Genomic DNA, 22,056 nt, shown 5'->3' on the forward strand with positions numbered 1-22,056 from the left:
TATATATTTGACAAAATATATTATATTTAAATTATATATATAAATACATTTTATTATTTTTAATCTTACGAATTATTAATACGCTGATAATCCTTACTTTATTATTATATAATTATTTATTATTTTATCTACTATAGATAAATATTATTTTTATATATGTCATATATCGAATGAAAACATTACAGTTTCAAGATTATCGTCACGTGATACTGAACTTGATTTTATTGTTCTGTTTGGTTATTTCTGCGTGTTATTATATATAATGTACAAACGTGAGAAAATGAGCTATAAGATTAACAAAAATTTGAATTTGTTATGAATAAAGTTAAAATAGCGCGATTAAAAAATAAACATGGAATTTCCTTATAATTTTTATCCAATATAAAGTTATAGGTTATGTACTCCTAATTTTTTTGAATAATACTAAAAAATATTGAATGTACACATTCGTTTTAAATAGATAATAATTATCACAAAGAGTACCTCTTTACAATTGATAAAAATTATTAGCGTAAACAATGGGAATTGGATAACCTTAAATAATAGTGTTTTATTTTAATACAATTCAGTATTGTAATGTAATATAGATAGGTTTTTTTTTATGTAAATAAGTAATAATGTCAATAATAGATTCCAATCGATTAATTAAACCAGAACTTTTGTCAGAATATGAACTCTGCCAAATATTGCAAAATGTGAGTAGCATATTAATATTACCTTCACTTTAAAATGTGTATATCTATTTTTCTATATAGTATAATATTTTTAATTAATAATGTATTTTTATCTTGCTCATACAGAGATGCATTGAAATAACAAATTTAGAAAAATTATCTAAAATTGAATTGGTGGAGTTATACAAACGAATTGCTATGCCATTACCCCAAAGACAAACTGGGAACAAAAATTGTAAAGAAATAAATAAAAATAATTTAAATCAAAAGCCTATGTTAGAGTTGTGTGGCAACAATATAACAATACAGCAAGTATTATTTCTATATTTGTAGAAAATTTAATACTATATTATTAATTTATATATTTACTTTCCAGGGCTTCTAATAAACATGACAACTCTACAAACTTTTGTGAAAAAAGAAGAAGAGTATCTCAAGGAAATTTAATAGAATCAAAATCGTTACCGAATGAAACTAAATCAGTATTAAAAAAAGTTCGTTTATCTTCTGTTTCACAAACGGAAACTGATTCTAATGGAATTAACAAACATGACATTAAAGAAGAAAATGAAGTATGTTTTGATATAAATATATATATGTATATATATTCATCTTTTTATTATATTATTAAAATTAATATTCTTGCATTATAGGAATCAACTTTTGCACCTACAAGGAAAAGGCAAAAAATTACATGGCCCTAATTTCTAATTAATAAGTGACATACAAACTTTTTTTATTTTAATTTTAAGAACTTAAAATTTGGTTTTATTATTGCATATTTTATTCTTATTATTGAAAATTTTAAACTGTATGTATGGTAAAATAACAGTTAATATATTCACATAAGAATATAATGATAAAATTATATAATGTGAAAATAATGTATTCTATTCTTAGGTTATACTTATAATTTGTATAAAAATTAAATTATATACAAATAAGATATATTATAGATAATTTATAATTTTATATATCTTGTGTTATACTACCATGTATAATAAAATTATCATATAAAGATTTTCGCGCGCTTTTTAGTATTCGGCCGATAAGTTATCAACGCCATGTAACTTTTATATTAAATACTAAATATTATTCTAAAAATATGCATAAATTATTTACGATATTAGAGTTCAATTTTTATCATTATTTATAAAAATATTTGATTTGCAAACATTTTTTAAAGTATTTTATAATTTATTTTCTTTGTAATTATTATAAAAATGCGCGCCTGTATGAACGCAACCCTCCAGACACACTTTGAAAATGTGCAGTAAAATTATCGTACGCACAAAAAATAAAGTTTTGACTAGGTTAACAAAGATTTTCTGTATTTTTTTTAGTCTTTTTCGGCTATACGACTATGCGTTTAGGGGGTATGGTCATCCGTATACGCGCGCGTAACTATCAACTTTTTAAACTTTTTCCGAAGTAACCGTGTACCGTGTAAGGCAATAGGAAGCGCTGAGCGAGCGCTGAGCTAGAGCACTATAGAGATGAGCAGTGCTGTCAGATCGTGGGTAAATCTTACCCTCTCCCTGTGCCACTGGGATTGCACACAATGAAAGTTTTCCATGTCCGTGTGTTTGGGATGTCGAAAGAAGCCGAGTGTAACCGAAGTTGGCGGGCACGCCGGAGTGGCACACTATGAAAGCGACTCGTGTCGTCCGAACACATGGACACGAGTCGCTTTCATAGTGTGCCACTCCGTGGCCAACCGCCAACTTCGGTTACATTCGGCTTCTTTCGACATCCCAAACACACGGACATGGAAAACTTTCATTGTGTGCAATCCCAGTGGCACAGGGAGAGGGTAAGATTTACCCATGATCTGACAGCACTGTACTAAACCGTACTGGTGTCTTCTCTGTAGAGCAAAAATAGCGGATGAGAGTACTCATCTCTATAGTGCTCTACAAATGTTGTTTGCGAGCGCCATCTGTCAGAAAGGAATTTTTTCTGCTCGAAAGATAGGCAACCCGTCATACATACGTGTATCAACAGTTTTGACTACAGAAAAATTCCGTCCCAGTAGATGGCACTCGCAAGCAACTTTTTTAATGTGTGTTTGGAGGGTTGCATACGAACAGGCACGCATTTTTATAATTGAATTAATAATTAAATAAATAATTATAAATAAATGTACAAATAATATTATAATAGTATTATATAATAAATTATCCTCGGAAATTGTTTATTTGAAGGTTTTACTTCTAACTTGTATGATATGCACACATGTTTTTTTCAAACATTGCACATTATATTTTGTAAAATTTATTAACAAAAAATTACTGTGATTAATAAACTTTTTTACAAATGTATAAATTTAAATTTTGCTCAATATTAAAAAGAGATTTTTTGATGTATCTAAGAATTAATGTATCCTATGAATTTAATCATTTTAATTAATAGATTTAATGAATATTATAATTTATATGTTTATTTAAAAATATAAGACCAAGAGAATAAAAAAGAAATTGTGATCAAGTTGTATGTTGAAATTAATGTAACTGTAAAAATTACACTTTATAATCTTACAATCAAAATGCAAGTGTTTCACGATAAATCGTGTGTGCGCTTAGTATTCTTCGTGCGGACCAACTTAACATAGCGGAAGTGTTACACTTGCAGCTGTGACCAAAACCACCGAATTACGCAATGGCGAAAGCAATACTGATGTAGAGAAAAATTATTGACCATTTTATTGTTAAATATTTAATTTTTCTTGTAATTTTAATCAAAAATGAATGAATACTGTATTTAATTATATCGTTTACAAGAAAGAATGCCGATTTTTTTTAAATCGAAAGGGTGAACTATTTCGCAGATAAACATATGCTAAATTGAATTCTTTTATTAATTTTCTTTATTTTTTGTCGAAAAACTAACTAAAGATTTTTCTTTCTTAGATGAAAGTTCTTGCGTAAATATTTATTATAATATAGCCATTCGAGGATATGAAAATAGTTCGAAATGAGAGCGAAACTTTTCCTGTCTCATACGATACACGTCACGTACTCTCATTTCAAACTGTTTGCAATGCAACGAGGGATGCGATAAACGTTTCACGAATGGCCACCCCGTCGTTCCTATAAATACGATTGTCACTGCTTGGTCGAACGTCAGTCTCTCTAAGCACATCTGTGAAATCATAGGATTACATTCAAGAAAAATAAACATGGCTATTAAGGTGAGAATATGCGATTAGATGAAATATTGAAATAATAAGATTTTGAGCGTCAATACATTTTCTATATATAAAGAAAATCACAAAAATACAAGGATCGTGAATAAAACTAAGATAATTTTAATCCCATTCTTATTCTTTGTTTTATTCGAAAGCTTAAAATCTACAAAAATTGTTCAAATTAAAAAAACGTAAAATATCTCATAAATCAATAGAAGAAAGTATCTCAAAAATCAATGAAATTACATCTGAAATATGATTTATCTATAAAATATGATGCATATTGTTACAAGGTAACACATTGTTTTAATAAAATTACAAATTATATATCACCGATTGATTTTATTAGTCAACAATCACGTGCGATCACATCACACTCCGATCACTTGTGTCGCAACCCACTATGAGAAGTGCTCGTAAAGCAATGTGAAACTTTCGCCCTTTTCGTATTCGAACCAATTCGCTTTCAAAAACAACGCGCCTTGCATACATTACACGAGGAGAAACGATAGTCTTGTTACTTTTCATTAATTTAATATGATTGCATAGTACACAATATTATTCTATTTATAAATACAGTAAACATCCGGCATATAAAATTAAAGATATAAACAATATGCTTCTATTTCAGTCGATCCTCGTCATTATGGCAGCTGGAACGTTCGCTCTATGTAACGGTGGAGCTATTCCATTACCTGTTGCTGCTGTAGCTCCAGCAACAGATTACGATCCTCATCCACAATACACCTATGCTTACGATGTAAGCGACAGCTTAACGGGTGATTCGAAGAGTCAACATGAAAGCAGAAATGGCGATGTTGTTAGTGGCAGTTATAGTTTGATCGAAGCTGATGGTACCAGACGAGTCGTCGAATACACAGCTGATCCAATTAATGGATTCAACGCTGTTGTCCATAGAGAACCTGTAGCCCTTATTAAACCAGTCGTTCCTGTTGCTCCAGTTGCTCCAATTGCTTACCGTCATTGACAGATTATCCATCCTAGACAAAAAAAATATAAATATAACTGATTCCATTATTTCTCTATACGATTGGTCACACTAGACTCTGCATTTCCTTTTGGCTAATATTTTCTTCGCTTAATCTAACGAAGATACAAAATTTGCGATATATATATTGCGAATACTTGCCACGAATTATCATGATTTTTTTGTACGAAAATTTATATGGTATTTATTAGAAGTTAAGAGATTTAAAACTGCTCGTCGATAATGAGAAATGTGGTGACATTGTAAATAACGAATTATTATAATTGACATTTTGTATGGATAATAAAAATATTTTATTATAACACATGTATCTTGTTAATCTCCTTGATTCTATAACATTTAAATAATTAAAGTTAATTCTTGAATATTTCTTACAATCGAAGGAAAATTAATTTAAAGAAGATTGACATCTTTTGAAGAATTTCCTTTTTATGTGTATTATCAATTAATTGAAAATAAAAAGAACGTTGAAGAAAAATTAATTATTCTTTAGAAAACTTTTATGTCAACAATCGAATGTATAATTATCTAAGATTTATCTATCGATCTATAAGAGATATTAACTTTTATTTGCATTGACATGCGACGTAACAAAAAGTTAATTAAAAATTGTTAACGTTGGAACAATGTTAATGTGAAACTACCTGTTGCAATTACCTACTTTTCTAAATCGAAATTATTGCGTTATAAAATGCCGATTGTTTTCTGTTATCTTGCCAGCATATTTTACGAAGAAAATTATTCGACGAAAAACTATCGACAATTCGTCATTGTTTCGTAAAGGAAATTTGAGAGTACACGGAGAAACGTGCGTAGAATTGAAAATTATATTCGATGTGTCAGTTAGTAAAAAACTAGCGACAATTAATTCTTGATCCTTGCTTTAAATAATGAAAGTAGGTATACACAAAGAATTTCCTTTACGAATAAGGTGTATGATTTCAAGTGATTCTCAATAATATTTTTACAAAAACTTACAAAAGAATTCTAATAAACAATCAAAGAAATAATAAATGTTTTACCAAAAATTGGCTTTATCAAAGTAGCTTCTGATATAAAAGAATTATCTGGTATTGATTTATATTATATGATAGAATCCTGTATAATGTTGTTAAAACATCACGAGTAAAATAAATTTGCGATGGATGTGTTGTAGAAAATCTTAATGACAATAATTTTTCTCGAATGATACGATTTCTATTATTTTTTTTTAATTTTTCTAAAAATAATTTACAATTTGTTCATAGGAACATGTACATTAGATATAAATCTTGAAAATCTAATCTGTAAATTATTCTTTATAACATAGTGATCAAAAATAAAAAATCAAAAAATCAATTACAAAACAGAATAAATCAGTAGTGATGAAGATTACAGTGTAATGTTCAATTAAAACAAATTTAATTTTTAAACGCAAGAAATGTTTACATTTTATACTATTGTATGAAGAATCGTGTTATATAAAAACAATATCTTGACCCACTGTTGGCGTTATACAGAAGTTTATTGTACGTTATGGTAATATTATACTATAAGGAATATGTAATTTTTTATTTAAAGGTTTTTACACACACATAAATATAGAAAAATTGCAATGTTTTTAGACAGTCAAAGATAAAAATAGCAATGAAATAGAAAACTGAAGTTGTAGAACGAATAAGTGAGACTTAGCTCAATCATCAGTTTTTTCAAATCGAGGCGAGCAACCCCAATGATCGCGAAAGGTTGGCGCCTGGACAGTACGCTGAGGTGCAACTCAAAGGAGTTGCTTTCGTCAAACGACCTCGGTGTACAAGGAACGTTCCTGGTCATTGGCGTATTGACATACAGGTCGCGTGTATGCGACACGATTCGTTATGAAGAAACATAAGCGCGCATACTCATTGTGCTTGTTGGTACACGTGCGCATCGTGTCCTGGACAAGCCCAGGTTGTATCGCAACGATTATGAGAAGGTCGTTAAGTAAAAAAAAGAAGAAAGAAAATACTACCAAGAGATTAGGTGGGGGCGGCAAAGGCGGGTGCTTTGACGTGTCGCGACTTTGGGTGCAAGAAATTCTCGCGGGTTATTGTCTACGGATGGCACGAAAACGTAAGCCGCAATCGAGACGTATAAAAGTGCCACTGATTTTACCCCGAGGCATCAGTCTTCTGCCGATCCTCTTGTGAACAAACATGGCTGGCAAGGTAAGTTAGAAAAAAAACCTCCTCAAATAGAAGAAATTTTATGATCCTGACTAAAAGCAATGAAAGGATAAAAACTCTTAAATCCTGTGATTTATTTTTACATTAATAATATGTATAATAACATAAATTAACGTTAGATCTTAATATGATCAAAATTTCTGTCTTATAACAGCAGAGGAATACAGCCAACTCTTACTTCCTCTTTTTCAGCTCGTCGTATTTTTGGGGTTGGCGGTACTCGGGCAATGTGCGGTGGTACCAGCGGCAATACCAGCTGTAGCAGCTGTTCCTGCGGCAAGACTAGAAGAATTTGACGCAACACCACAGTATAGTTTTGCCTATGACGTCCAAGACACTTTGACGGGTGATTCAAAGGCTCAATATGAAACGAGAAACGGTGATATCGTTCAAGGAAGCTACAGTTTGATCGAAGCTGACGGAACTCGGCGTATCGTTGAATACACGGCTGATCCTGTAAATGGATTCAATGCCGTTGTTAGCAGGGAACCTGTAACTGCTTTGGCTGCTATCGCAGCACCTTTCGTACCCTATAGACCCGCTGTATCACCTGCTGTGGCAGCTGCACCTTTACCTGCACCGGCTGCTCCAGCTATTCCTGCGACTGGTCCGGATTCGGATGTTGAAGTTGTCGAAGCTAGAACAGGACCTCTGAAGAACGCTCCGGCTCCTCGAGATTTTGAAATTCAGAAACAGCAGAGGCAACAGCAACTTGAACAGATACGCCAGCAGCAACAACGTCAGCAAGAACAGCAGCAACAACAGTTGGAGCAGCTCAGACAGATACAGGAACAGCAAGAACAGACGCGCCGTCAAATTCAGCAGCAAGTCAGGCAACAGCAACAACAAGTACAAGATCAACAAGATGATCAACAGGAGGAGCAACAACAGAAGGAACAACAACAGAAGGAACATCAAGAACAGCAGGAACAGAGATCTACACCAGTTAGAGCTCTCGCCAGTCCAGTTCAGTTCCGATTGGGACAGACAGAGAATATTCAACGAGGATTAGTCCAATTACCAACGGCAAGAGCTGTAGCTTCTTATCCTACCTACTCTGCTTATACGGCAGCATACTCCTCACCGTTTGCCTATGCGACACCCCTTGCCAGTTTAACCTATGCACCTGCACTCCTCTAAAACACATACCGCCTAATCTCAATTTTTACACGACTTGTCCATCGAATGATATGTTATTTTTAAGATTTTAATAAATCACTTGTAATCTTCTGAAATGAATTCTTTTCCTTTATACCTCACAAAAATAAAAATGTTGTCAACTATGCAAAACTTTTCAACAACAAAAGCCTAAAGTTTTCTTTTTTATGATATATTCGTTTATATACCAAACAAGATCTGAAATTGGTTGGATAATGTTCATTTCTTTTTTGGTGAAATCGAGCAACTTTCTTAACATGTTTTCTTATTTCTTATTTTATAAAAATATGCACGAAACGAAAAAATAAAAGTCTTGTTTTCACTAGTCGTAAATCTAAATTATTCGTCCATGATATAATATAGTATATCCATTGACACTTAAAATAACATTTCGACTATTCTTACATTGTATTATGTGAAATGCTAAAATGATTAATGATCAATGTTGTACATGTAAAATTTCTTATATCATAATCTATTATGTGTGTGATGTATATATTATATATGTTCCAATAGTACTATTTCATTGATATATATATAAATAATAAATAATAACTATAATTATTAATCATTATTATAATTATTAGTTTTGTATTTTCTCTTCCCAAAGGTTAAAATACTCGCAAATAATAAATATATCAAACTTTCATGACCACTTGAAAACAATCGAGTGACATTGTAAGTGGAAAAAAAATCAAGTCATCTATATCGACATAATTTTGTGCATGATGCACCCGCAATACATGATCGAGTGTGGGTGTAATAAAGTAAAAGCGTTGCGATCAATGTCACCGATGGATAGATCGATGGCTTGTCACGTTCATCCATGAAGTCAATTCATCGTCGTTCACCGTTACGCAAAATGTGTTATGTCGACGCGTATACGTTCTTTACGCAACAAACAATGTGCGTATGCGAGCAAGTATGCGAACATCGTAATACCCCTCGACCTTCGACTACGCATGCTGACCGCGTAACGAACTTATGCTAGACAAGTACTATTTGTTGCGTAGAAAATGCGTAATAAGATCAAAAGTACAGACGATCTGTTTTTTAAATTATCTTTTAGTTACAACAATAATTCTAATATAATTAAATTGATTTTTAGAAATTCAAATTTTATTTAAAAATTCATCGTAATGATATTATCAATTATATTTATACACATGATTGAAAAGGAATATCTACTATGAAATAGTATTGTTCAATTTTTTTAAATAACATTATACACTGAAAGAGATGTGGCTATTCGTTCGGAGTAAGTAGTGAATATCAGCATTGATCAGACGTGGTAGCAAGTAGATAAAACAAGTTGATACTCGGCCAAATTCTTACGATTACAGCTTTCGATTTAACGTTCTAGAATAATTGCAAAGTATAACAATGTTTTATGTTGAATCTACAAAGTAATTATATATTTGTTTCGTTTGATTTGATATTTATTAATTAAAATTCATAATTTTTGCTTTAGCATTAAACGATAAGAAAGTTTTTAATCTAACACAAGGATTAAATTATAATTTTTTATACTTATGTTCTTTTGTAAATGAAATAATAATACCTTGCAAGGACATAATAGGAAAAAAGAAAACGTCTGCGAAGTTGAAGGGCAACAAAGTATTATATAATCCACCTGCAATTATCATGCTACGTAACTCATGATTGCACTGTAAATTCGTCCGATATGGTCTAAATAAAAAATGGAGCACGATAAAAGGTGGCAGACAAAGTGAGAGGCGCACGTGCGACGAGAGACACAATTAAAGTGAGAAAGAAAGAGAAAAAAACAATATATGTGTAAGGTTTCGACTTTCACCAAATAAACCAGGGCTGCAGCCGCGACCATCGAAGAACCGCGCCCAATGTCACTATGTACCTTCTCGTAATCGCGCCCCGTATTACGTATCTATATATACATATATACAGACCATTCAAGAAACCGGTTCACTTTTTGATATACCGCTTTGGAAGTCTAAAGAATTCGACCAAATCAACAAAATGACAGCTGAAGGCTATGGATTTCTTTATCGATTTTAATTATTATATAAAAACGTATTCGCGAAAATATTTTTCATTAGTTTTTCTTTTTGTTAAACTATTTATATATTTTATTCAAAATCTACGATATGTGGTTAAATGCATATTCAATTTTCAATCTAACAGCTTGAAATAAATACCTACATGTACTATGAAGAGTAAAAAGAACAAAGAACATAGTCTAACGTCGAATAATATATAAAATCTGATTTAAACTAGAATAACAATAACGATAAAAACGTGAATGTATTCTAACAATATATAAAATGATATGAGCTAAAATAAATGAAAAATTTAGAAATGACTCTTACTCGATAGTTTTTAATTTTGTTCAACTTTGTAATCCGCCTACATACACTCACGCACCTATATTCGCACACACCTCATGCATATGTATATATGTACTTCCAAAAATTACGAGTGCGCTCCGTTTCCTTTCGATTGCATAATATTTTAAATCGTGTACTGGAATTTGGACTCCTTTCTCCCTCGTTAACGAATTCGGCCTGTGCAATCAGTAACGATCACAACCATATTATCTTCAAGAAATACCCACGTGAAATTTCTTATTTTTCTATCATTTTATTTAACTTAATCTGAAATTCATAAATTTGTTATGTCCTTTTATGTCCTCGGATAGTATCGCAAAGTACTGCCAAGGATAATTGAAGAAAGGATCAAGGAAAATTACATATAAAAAACCAATCAGCTCAATGATATCAATAACTTACTTAAATAATGATCAAGACTTGGTCATTTGCATGCAATACAAAAAATATTTAGAAAAATTCTTGTTTATAGCTATAATTACATGCGTAATAAAATTTCCGCTCATTACTTTATTACATTCATTTTGAATCATCATATTTTTCTCCGAATTTTTTATAGACAAGATCCTGAAATAACCTAAGTTACAATTAACAATTTACCTGCATTAAAATAATGTATAATTTCATGGTAAGCACCAACGATTTCTTCGAATCGAAGCATGTAAGCGATAAACGATCCTTTCAAGCTGTCGTGTCGGTAGACGTTCGCAATTCGGATCAACGATGTTGGATTACAGAGTGTATCTTTCATGTGTCAGAAGGCGTTCAAGAAAGAACAGTCAAAAAACGGAGAAAGTGGGTCAATTTAGGTAATCGTCAAAAAGAACTCAAACTATGGATATCACTTTTTAGTAGAGGAGAACTTAACCCTTTGATCAAGAATATCAAGAAAGAAGAGTAACTTATGATAAATAATATTCAAGCAAATTTTAAGACGTAATGATATATATATATATACATTGTCCTCACAGTGATAATAATATAAATAAGCTTATTTAAAAATAGAAAGAAAAATAAAGAAAAAGAAGAGAGAAAGAGAGATCGGGGTTGTGGTAGAGACAAATCAAAAAATTAGATTAGTAACTCAATTTAATCAGTCACATTTAGTCTGCTAATAAAAATAAATAAGATTCGGCCTTAGTCGACAACAACTTGGTACGTTAGGGCAAAAGTGGACTTAGTGGTAGAGAGCTGGGGCGGCATAGGAGAAGGCTGGAGCAGAATAAGAAACGGCTGGTGCGAACTTGGCAAGAGGAGCAGGGTGTGCGGCGTAGGCGATGGGTGCGGCATGGGCGGCGTAAGTAACGGCTGGGGCAGCGGCCAACTTGGCGTAGGCTGGAGCTGCGGCGTAGCTGAGGGCTGGAGCTGCGGCGTAGCTGATGGCTGGGGCAGCAGCAAGTTTAGCGTATGCTGGGGCTGCAGCATAGGCTAAAGGAGCAGCATGAGCGATGGGGGCGGCAGCAAGTTTAGCTACAGGTGCAGCATAGGCCAAAGGAGCAGCGTGGGCGACGTGGGCGACTGGGGTTGCAACGTGAGCTACTGGAGCAGCTGCTACGGCTTTGACGGCAACGGTGGCAGGTTCTTTGCGTACAACGGCGTTGAATCCATTTACGGGATCAGCAGTGTAGTCGACGGTGCGTCTGGAGCCATCAGCTTCGAGAAGAGAGTAGCTACCCTGAACGACATCACCATCACGAGTCTCCTGTTGGCTCTTGGCATCTCCAGTCAAGCTGTCGTGGACATCATAAGCGTAACTGTATTGGGGATGTGGGTCGAAGTCGGCATCAACAGCTTTAGCTACTACAGCTTTAGCTACTGGAGCCACCGCTACTGGTGCCGCAGCATAAGCTACAGGAGCAGATGGGATGAAGCCGGCATTAGCGGCGGCCACGAGGGCGGCGAGGACTACGAACTGAAAGAAAGAAGATAATTCGTTAGAAAAACTTTACATAGACAAATATTGTTCTAATATTCTAGCTTATGTTGCAGACAGGATACCCTATGGGCACTGGGCACTAGATGTTTGTAAAATAAGAGCTGTATCGATCCTTTACCCACCTTGAAGGCCATTGTTGAATAGACTTGGTTTGTTTGGATCGACTAAGCGACTGATGATGTCCAACGTTAATCCTCGCTTGCTTATATACTCGAGTTCGCGCGGTTACTCTTTCCCCCACTATCACTTTTGACTTACCGGACTTCGAAAGTTCGACAAAGCTGATAGCGACTAAAGCTGATCGCACTTGAACTTGGTCAGTGTCAATTTTATATGATCTATATATTCGTGTCAATTATTTTCAAAAGCATCAAGAGATTGTTAAAATTGTAGCATCTCTAAGATTAGTATTATTTTATGTGAATACAATGATCATTAATAATTAATTGGAATTTCTTTTAACTAAAAAGTATATACATATTGTAATGAAGTAAAAAAGACTTACAGTTCATTTGAGATCTTTAAAGAATATTCAGAAATATTAAAAACATTAACTTATATTCTTAATTTGTCAAAGTTACTAGCAGACGAAGATTTTTTGCTAACGAATAAAGCAATAATGATCTTGTTTAGTTTATCTATTTCTCTTGAAGCTGATAGCTTCAAGCTTAAGGCATAAAACAATTATTAACATTAAAAGTATTAAAGCAATCATTGTCTTGATATAGGTACAATCTTTTACTACACTAGCAATTATTAATTGATATATATTAAAATATTCTTATATAAATTTAACTTTCAACATAATTTATATCAAAATAAAAGCTCCATTCAAAATGAAAAGATTAAAGTTGCATTATGTAAATGGCAACTTTCTACTGAATATCTTATTGCTTCTAACATAGTTCACTTAATTTAATATAGAAAATCACGTATGATATATAACATACATCAAAATTATGCAGAAGTAGAGTGGAAATAAATGAGAATAAATAATATTGTGTGTGTGTGTTACTATATTATCTCTTTGTAATTTCTTAGCATTTTTGGCAGCAAACAGATCGAAAGGATATCCTTTCTTTGTTCCTCTCGCATAAGTTTCAAGCTTGATGCCACGTATCAAAAATCGCGAACGATGGTGCGTCGCGAAAGTTTCGAAGGAAACGTGTCAGTCTGTATGTCCTGAACAACGAAGAACTACCTTTTCGGTTACGTCATATCTAACGTTACACCAGGCGGGATCACCAGAAATAAGTGGAGCACTTTCATAAAGAAAAAATAGGTGGGCTGCCGAATTGGTGGTACGCTCCAATCGATTGACAGCCTGCGGCTTCGGAAATTGTATCGTGTCGATCGAAAATCAAGATTTCGCTGGTTCGACGTCTTTTGTCATGGCAATACGCCCAGGAAGACTTAAGAAACTCGAGCGAAATCTGAATTTTAATGCGGCGATATAGCTTTAACTAGATTCATCTAGATCACACTATGTTCTTTCTATATCCGTGTATGTCGAATCGAATTTACATGCATGAGTTTCTTTTTTCTTACAAGTCTTTCTACGCATAATCGAGAATTTGAACAAATTTCAAAAAAGTCCATAAAAAACAATATGTAACAGGTACTAAAATATATCCATATATGGATCCGGATCCAGTTCGATCGGGTCCTTTGTCCTATAGCCTTATGCTTTTTTTCTTTCTTTTATATTAATTAAAAAAAACAACAAAAGCAGTCGGCTTTGATTTCACCAAATATGGTAGTGCTCAAGGCCGAAGAAGGAAGTTTGTGTACTATTGACCGACGACGAATTATATACCGGATATACTTCGGTAATCCTAATATACTACCTTCAATCTTTTAAAGAAATATAATATCCTAATTTAAATCTTATTATTTAAGATCAACTAAATGATAAAAGCTCTTTATTGCTCTTAATTCATTTAATAGATTGAATTATAGTTAAATATTACATCTAAAGCATATGTCTAGAGACTTTAATGAGTGCAATTGCAAAAGACATAAATATTTCATCAAAACTTCTCCGAAAGAATAGTACAAAGGAGAAAGTAGAATATAGAAAATATTATGAGGGTAAAAAAAAATAATAGATGGTTAGAAAATGAAATCAAAATAGAAAGACGGGTAGACAGATAGACTGGTAATTAAATATCTCGATAAACGGATCGAATGACAAGGTCGAAAAGAAAGGCGATATTCGAAAGAAAGGTCCGTGTTACAATTAAGTAACTCGAAGCAAGGACGCGGCCCAGTACGAAACGATGGTTCCTCCATGGTGCTGATGATCCAACCATCGCCGGCTGGTCGTATTGGGCGTGGTCCGATTTCTTGCTCAATTTCGTATCGCTCCGTGGCCGCGAATCGGTTGACCGTCGAAAGAACCGTCACCCGGTTACGTCAGCTGCCCCGTAGGCCCTGTTCCATCGAGTATAAAAGCCGAAAACCATCCATCCATAGCATCATTCGCATCACAAACTAGCAGATCGACAGATCTACCAATTCACTCGAAGAACAATGGCCTTCAAGGTATAACGAAAGAACGCTTTTATTCGTATTGAAAAATTGTGAATAGTAGTCACTTTCGTTCTCTCTTGGTTACATCGTGTAAATCATCGTTGTCTTCATGAAAGAAAGTACAGAAATCGGTCGTAATACGAAACAATCGTAATCCTTAGAATGACGCCGCGAATGTAATCTATTCGAAAGCGAAACACGATTAGCATTTTGATCGTTTGGGACATACAAATCCGGGAGACAAACTAAGCAAACACATATAAAAAAAAACCTAGGAAAAATCATTAAGTCGAGCTAAATAAATTAAATATTCGAAGTGTTTTCTAATTAATAAATTTATTTTTTTCTTTCAGTTCGTAGTCCTCGCCGCCCTCGTGGCCGCCGCTAATGCCGGCTTCATCCCATCTGCTCCTGTAGCTTATGCTGCAGCACCAGTAGCGGTGGCTCCAGTAGCTAAAGCTGTAGTAGCTAAAGCTGTTGATACCGATTTCGACCCACATCCCCAATACAGTTACGCTTATGATGTCCACGACAGCTTGACTGGAGATGCCAAGAGCCAACATGAGACTCGTGATGGTGATGTCGTTCAGGGTAGCTACTCTCTTCTCGAAGCTGATGGCTCTAGACGCACCGTCGACTACACTGCTGACCCCGTAAATGGATTCAACGCCGTTGTACGCAAAGAACCTGCCACCGTTGCCGTCAAAGCCGTAGCAGCTGCTCCAGTAGCTCACGTTGCAACCCCAGTCGCCCATGTCGCCCATGCTGCTCCTCTGACCTATGCCGCACCAGTAGCCAAATTCGCTGCAGCTCCCATCGCCCACGCCGCTCCCCTTGCCTACGCCGCACCCATAGCTAAATTGGCAACCCCTGTTGCGTACGCACAAGCACCCCCGGCCTTCTACCACTGAACCGATCTCTTCACTCGTCTCTTGTTAGGAATAATGTTTGATCAATAAATTTGTATTATAGCAATTACGTACAAAAATTGCCTTTCTCTTTAGACCTTAATATTACCCTTTTACCTTATCACCATATTTTTTCATATTAAGTATTTTTTTATTGTTGTAAAAAAATTTACATATCAATTAAAAGTCTTGCGACTATAATTAACGTTTCTCCGTGCGATCTCCTAAAAAGAAAACGCAAGTAGAAATTTGGTAAACGAGCTCGGTTTGCGCAGTTTCATGGGCATCGTTTTTCGAATACTTTCTCCAACAACGCTAAGTACCAATCATTGCACAACGTAACCACGCCCCACACCTCCACCCAGCAAACGCACATGGAGCGTCGTCTTAATGCGCGTAATATAAGATATTGCGTTACTCGGGAACTCCTGGCGAACCAGATTCGCGCAACGACTTGAACCTTGATCTACTTACAGTTAACATATCCTCCTCCCCGATATATTTCGCGGTACTTCAACGTCTTCAAGCCTTAATTTCTTGAAACGTTGAATATAGCAACATCTTTATCGTTTATCCATAAAAAAATAATAATTCTATTATATAATAACAAAGAAAATGTGTTGTACGTTTTTTTGAAATTGTCTTTTTCATTTTTTTTTTACAATTTTCATTTTGTACTCTAAAATATAATTAGAAAAATTTCATAAAAAATATAATTTATCTGTTACGCTCTATCCGGCGGAGCTAATCTGAAAAAAAATAGAAATATAAACTTATTTATCTATTCTGCGTTCTGTTGTATTACAAAAATAATACAAGATATACTTACTGATGTATCGTTACGAAATCTTCTGCTAGTATATTTGATGTGTCCAAAGGTGTAAGGAAAGTGAATTGACATTGAGGATGTGATTTTGTGTAATCTAATAAAATATCCATTATCACTCGTCGATTTACTTTATCCTAGAATAAAATATTAGAAGTAAACATAGTAAACGTCACATAGAGTGTAGATAATACTTAATATAAAAAATGATCGAGACATACCATAAATACATCAAATTCATCCAGAAAATAGAATGGTAAGTTAGTACAGTCCCAAAGAGCTAACATGAAAGCTACTGTAGAATAAGATCTTTCCCCACCGGATAATGATCTAGTATCATTAACTGATCTTTGGTTATCATTTTCAGGACTTACTTTTAGTGTTAATAATTTATGTACATGATCGATGTTTATACTACCCTGAAAAAATAATCATTTCGTTATGTCATAGCTAAGCGAACAAAATGAAATTTGTAAAATAAAATATAAATCTTCGTACCTTATATTTTCTAAGTGCTAATATAGTAGAAAAAGAATTTTTTACTTTTACGCCAATAGCTTCTTTCATATCTTCATACAGTTTTTTCCGTATTTGAAGACGTTGCAACTGATTCTATAAATACAATTTCATATATATATATATATAACAATTTCATAAAATTAAAAATTTAATTGTGTAAATAACTTACTTTATTGTTCTCTTCAATGACAGAAGAAAATTCAATTACGCTACTGAATTTTTCATTCAGGTTTTTTAACTTTTTAGATAATTTTTCTTTAGAATCCAACGATCGTTCAACTTCATGAATTTTTCCTTTCAAACTCTTATAAAGGTTCTGAATTTCATTGACCGTTCTATAGGATAAGATTATTTAAAATTACAATGTAATTTCATCTATATACGTATGTAAAAGATTTAATTATATGAAGAAAAAAGAAATAGCAAAAAAAGTTTCAACCTGTGTGTGTTTATCCTTGAGCAACATTTCATCGCATTTTCTTCCGCTTTATTTTTTATTTTTTGTTGATTTTCTAACTCTACAACGGCACTTTGTATGACTTCTTTTGTTTTCTCTAAAGTACGGGCTGATTGTTGACCTTTTAAATGAAGCATTTCTTTTTCATCTTTAAGACGACGAATTTCTTCCTGTCAAATCACATTTTTAAAATAGATCAAAATAAATAATTTTACAAATATATTAAAAAACAAATATATAATATAATAATTTACCTTCAAAGGATTGACTTTCAATTCTAAGCCGTATCTTAATTCTCTATAATTTTTAATCTCTATATCTAAATTATTAATACTCCTTTCCAGTTTTTCTATCTCTATACTAAAGCGTTCTTCTTCAGATTTTTTATTTTGAAGTTTTTTTCTAACTCTAATAATTCAGTTTGCTATAAAAAAATAAATGAAATATATTATCTAATACATATCTTATTTTACACGTGATTTACTTTAAATTATACTAACAAATACGGTTATAGATGTAGCTTCACTCGCTTTCATCTTATCTGTTAAATCATTAATTGCTGCTTTATATTTATCTCGTGCTAAATGTAATTGTTTTACTTTAACATTAACATCTGCTAACTCTCGATTTGTCCTTTCTTTCTCTTCACATAGATTTGCATATAATTTTGTAATAACATTTTTTTCTTCTTCGATGATGGAGAGTTCTTCCTCTAATTGACTATCGGAAAATACAACTTATAAGATATTTTTAATTACTAGTACAAATAAAAATATAAATATAAAATATAAATATAATCACTTAATGGCTTCTGCGGTGGATATTTGAAGATACTTCGCCTTTATTCCCCTTTTTGCCCCGTAAGTTTTATAATTTGGATCTGGATAATACAAATCACCTTGTTGAGTTATAGCTTTTTTACAATTAAGTGGAACTTTACTTGCATCGGACATAATTTCACACGCTTCTGAACTCGTTGGAATGAGTAATATACACTCGATCTCCCATTGATCTATTAAACAATTGGCTACAACAGGATCCGATATATCCATTGCCTCTAACATATTGAAATAGTTGGATGAATGTGTACAATGTTGACTAACATCATGAACCTAAAAAAAAACGTAAATTGTTATTATTCATATTATTTCTTATTTATGTTTTATCACAGTTATTTGACTTACTTTACTAAAAAATTTACTATAGACAATTTGAGGCGCTCTTTCGTTAAGATAAACTTCTTCCATGATCTTAGTAAGAATTTTAGCATCGTCACTATTATCTGCACAAAATGTAGTAAGACAGTTAGCACCCAAAAAATTTTCCACAGCAGGAATCCATTCTCGGTCTTTCATTTTTACATGTGCACCTGTTTAATAATTGAGTATACAAAAACATTTAATATGTAATATAATTTAAATATTTTATATGTAAATATTAATTAAAAATATTATTTTAACAAACCTAAAGGACCACGAGGTACCATTCTGAATCGTCCTTTTCTATTTTCTTCTTCGATACGTTTAAGAAGTCGTGGTATATTTGGTCCGAAGACAATTAAAGCATTATCAGATTGCTGCTTTAAAATTTGTATTTCTCGTTTGAGATTGCCTTTTTTTAAATATAAAAACGATAAATTGTACAACATAAAAATTAAAATATTTCATTCAATGTATTAATAATATTTATACATACGAATCCGAACTTCATTATTATCCATTTCGATTCTTTTTGATTGTACTTCTTGGGAACGTTTTATTTTATTTGTTTCTAAATGCATTAAATCAGTTTCCTTCGTACGTAACATAGCTTCAACTTCATCAAATTTATTTTGCAAATCCTCCAGACTTTGTTTTATCTTGTTTCTTTCATCCTGATTATCATCTCCGCTATATTTATAAATAAGTATTAAAAATAGAAAAATTTTTAATGCTAACAGAAATAATCATGTATATACTAATAATAGACATTTTTATAATTATTCTATTTTATATTATTTACATCATCTTACCACAATTACAATCAACTTACCATTCTAGCCGTTGGATTTCTTTACGAAGTAAATTAATATCATCCTCCAAATATTTCGTTTTCGCTTGTACAACACGCAATTCTTTTATTTTATCGGAATGTGTTTCTTTTTCCATATTATATTTATTTTTAATATCTTTGAATTCATTTGAACTATCTGAAACCTTTTTTTCAGCAATCTGTATTTCATTTTGTAATTGCCTACAAAATGAAAATAATATATAAAAAAAATTGTTAAATAAATATATATATTCTTTTTTAATATATTATATCTTACATAATTTTTTCAGTAATTTCTTTATCTTTGAATTCCATTGATCCGGAAGTTTCTTCAAGCTCTTGTAATTTCTGTTTGCACTTCTGCAGATTTTCTTCATAATGTTGCAATTTTGCCTCCTCTGATATAACCTAGTTAAAGATATTTACTTTAAACAATGTTCTAATATCTTTATTATTATTTTTGTTCACAGCTTACAAATAAACAAATAAACAATAAGATATTAATATAAATTAAAAATAAAAATAATATATTAACTTACAATAGCCCACTGTAATTCCATATGTAAATCTTCCAATTCATCTTTTAATCTATCAACTTGATTTAATAGTTCTATTTTTTCTTTAAGTTCATCCACTTCTTCTTTTGTTTTATGTAATATCTATAAAATTTGCTTAGTTTATTTTTAATTTTATCAGAAATTAAATTATTATTAATATCATTAAAAAATATATGTATACCTCGTTAGCCTGTTTTAATTTTTCCTTTGCTTCTTCGCTAGAAATTAAAGCTTCTCTATAATTATTTCCAATAACATCTAAGCGTGTAGCTTTCATAAATAGTTCATATTTCTCTTCATCTCTCGATGATACTAAAAATGTTTTAGACATATCTTGATTCAATATTGAAATAGGATTATCTATTTGTATGTTCATTGCGTATAATAAATTTTCCAATTCAGTACGCTTCGTTGAAACGACTTCACCTGTAAAACACATATAATAAACAAATCATTACTGCGAAATAATGAATGTAAAAAACAAAAATGTACATACCTTTCCAATTTTTAATTTTATATCCAGAACGCTTGCCTATGTACCGAACAACTGTTATTAAATCACCATATATATCATGTTTATAAGCCATAAGACCTTGATTAATTAACGTTATTTCTATGAGAGCGTCACTTTTACCTTTCTTAATGAAATCTATTGAATATATCAAAATTAAATATGTGTACAAATATAAAATTCTTTAACTTTAATATTTATAATATTATATTATATCCTTACCTTTAACGGATACACCTCTACTAGTAACGTTTGCTCTAGCTCCAAGTCCTACCGTTAAAGCAGTTAATATAGCACTTTTTCCACTTCCATTTCTTCCCACAATAAAATTAACATTTTCATTAAGTTTTACTTGCATAGCATCATGACACATAAAATTCTGCATAGCAACTCTGGTGATTTTACCAATAGTACACTGCAACAGAAAAATAAAATAGTTTGTTTATTACTTAAAATATAAATATATATTAGTAAATAAAATCTGATTGAATAAACAATTTTATATTGTTATTGTTTTATTTTTTACTAATAATAATTATTATTCATTAAATATTTTTTTTTTCATTAAATATTGTAACTACAAAATAATTACCTCTTGCATAGAAGTGTCATCATTAAGATTCCTCGATCTTTTTTCATTATTATTTTCATATGCTATATTTTTTCTTTTTGTTCTCATTCTTTCTTCTCTTCCCATCTCAAAATTTTTAATTGTATAATTAAAAAAGAAAACAACGGTAGAAAACTCACTCAAATTATAAAATAAACAATAAACAAGCCAACTTTATCGTTATCATACAACCTTACATTGAATAAATTTCTAATAACTTTGGTTGTATTTCTACTCTCACTATTATTTATGTTATATAATATTATATACTACTATTATTTAACATAAAACAATAAAGTTTGATATAGAATTTGTATAAAGAACACGGAAATAATTCCCGCCAGGTTGCCATTATTATTACTATAAATTAAAAGTTTAGGTTCGTTCCAAAACCTATTGAAAAACGACCTAACTGCACATTCTAACCAATAATTGTTCTCTAATTTGATTGGTCATTTAAATAACAGTGAAATAATGTAGGAACCAATAGAAAATTCCTATCACCTAAAGACCCTGTAGGAGGGACGCGCCATGTGGATTACAAGGCTGAAAATGTGGGGGGACAGCTTCC

At 32.1% G+C, this 22,056-nt stretch overlaps 6 protein-coding genes across 7 annotated transcripts; 4 read left to right on the forward strand and 2 right to left on the reverse strand.

Annotated features, from left to right (window-relative positions):
• Positions 1 to 172: 172 nt before the first annotated feature.
• On the forward strand, positions 173 to 1,624 carry LOC107064383 (uncharacterized). 2 transcript variants are annotated; one of them, XM_089178332.1, is made up of 4 exons: positions 173 to 695; positions 801 to 982; positions 1,051 to 1,272; positions 1,328 to 1,624. In XM_089178332.1, the coding sequence occupies exons 1-4, from the start codon at positions 618 to 620 to the stop codon at positions 1,383 to 1,385; spliced, it is 540 nt and encodes a 179-aa protein (XP_089034458.1). In that variant the 5' UTR covers positions 173 to 617; the 3' UTR covers positions 1,386 to 1,624. The 2 variants fall into 2 exon arrangements, with proteins under 2 accessions (XP_089034458.1, XP_015172518.1); XM_015317032.2 differs by having other exon boundaries at positions 176 to 695; positions 1,051 to 1,246.
• Positions 1,625 to 1,765: 141 nt separating this feature from the next.
• Positions 1,766 to 5,146, forward strand: CPR4 (cuticular protein 4). The gene is made up of 2 exons (XM_089178333.1): positions 1,766 to 3,864; positions 4,493 to 5,146. Exons 1-2 carry the CDS (start codon positions 3,853 to 3,855, stop codon positions 4,847 to 4,849), a joined length of 369 nt encoding a protein of 122 aa, XP_089034459.1. The 5' UTR covers positions 1,766 to 3,852; the 3' UTR covers positions 4,850 to 5,146.
• Positions 5,147 to 7,044: 1,898 nt separating this feature from the next.
• Positions 7,045 to 8,231, forward strand: CPR3 (cuticular protein 3). Its single transcript, XM_015316651.2, has 2 exons — positions 7,045 to 7,056; positions 7,267 to 8,231. Exons 1-2 carry the CDS (start codon positions 7,045 to 7,047, stop codon positions 8,212 to 8,214), a joined length of 960 nt encoding a protein of 319 aa, XP_015172137.2. The 3' UTR covers positions 8,215 to 8,231.
• A 3,491-nt stretch (positions 8,232 to 11,722) lies between these two features.
• LOC107064384 (cuticle protein) lies at positions 11,723 to 12,693 on the reverse strand. Its single transcript, XM_015317033.2, has 2 exons — positions 12,657 to 12,693; positions 11,723 to 12,510 (listed from the first exon to the last, which is right to left on the reverse strand). The coding sequence occupies exons 1-2, from the start codon at positions 12,666 to 12,668 to the stop codon at positions 11,776 to 11,778; spliced, it is 747 nt and encodes a 248-aa protein (XP_015172519.1). The 5' UTR covers positions 12,669 to 12,693; the 3' UTR covers positions 11,723 to 11,775.
• A 2,343-nt stretch (positions 12,694 to 15,036) lies between these two features.
• Positions 15,037 to 16,022, forward strand: LOC107064374 (cuticular protein 1). The gene is made up of 2 exons (XM_015317021.2): positions 15,037 to 15,078; positions 15,420 to 16,022. Exons 1-2 carry the CDS (start codon positions 15,067 to 15,069, stop codon positions 15,975 to 15,977), a joined length of 570 nt encoding a protein of 189 aa, XP_015172507.1. The 5' UTR covers positions 15,037 to 15,066; the 3' UTR covers positions 15,978 to 16,022.
• Positions 16,023 to 16,594: 572 nt separating this feature from the next.
• SMC6 (Structural maintenance of chromosomes 6) lies at positions 16,595 to 21,858 on the reverse strand. Its single transcript, XM_089178021.1, is given in 19 exon segments — positions 16,595 to 16,723; positions 16,804 to 16,937; positions 17,022 to 17,219; positions 17,299 to 17,412; positions 17,489 to 17,654; positions 17,759 to 17,946; positions 18,031 to 18,200; positions 18,273 to 18,496; positions 18,578 to 18,888; positions 18,961 to 19,145; positions 19,241 to 19,387; positions 19,472 to 19,665; positions 19,808 to 20,008; positions 20,085 to 20,215; positions 20,347 to 20,466; positions 20,546 to 20,790; positions 20,861 to 21,013; positions 21,098 to 21,290; positions 21,468 to 21,858. Coding segments are annotated over 19 exon segments (3,204 nt in total). The 5' UTR covers positions 21,573 to 21,858; the 3' UTR covers positions 16,595 to 16,698.
• Between the last annotated feature and the right edge of the window lie 198 nt (positions 21,859 to 22,056).

This window comes from Polistes dominula, unplaced genomic scaffold, assembly GCF_049000335.1.
Source record: "Polistes dominula isolate Pdom_NZ unplaced genomic scaffold, Pdom_raw_medaka contig_77, whole genome shotgun sequence".
Classification (NCBI taxonomy): Eukaryota; Metazoa; Arthropoda; class Insecta; order Hymenoptera; family Vespidae; genus Polistes; species Polistes dominula.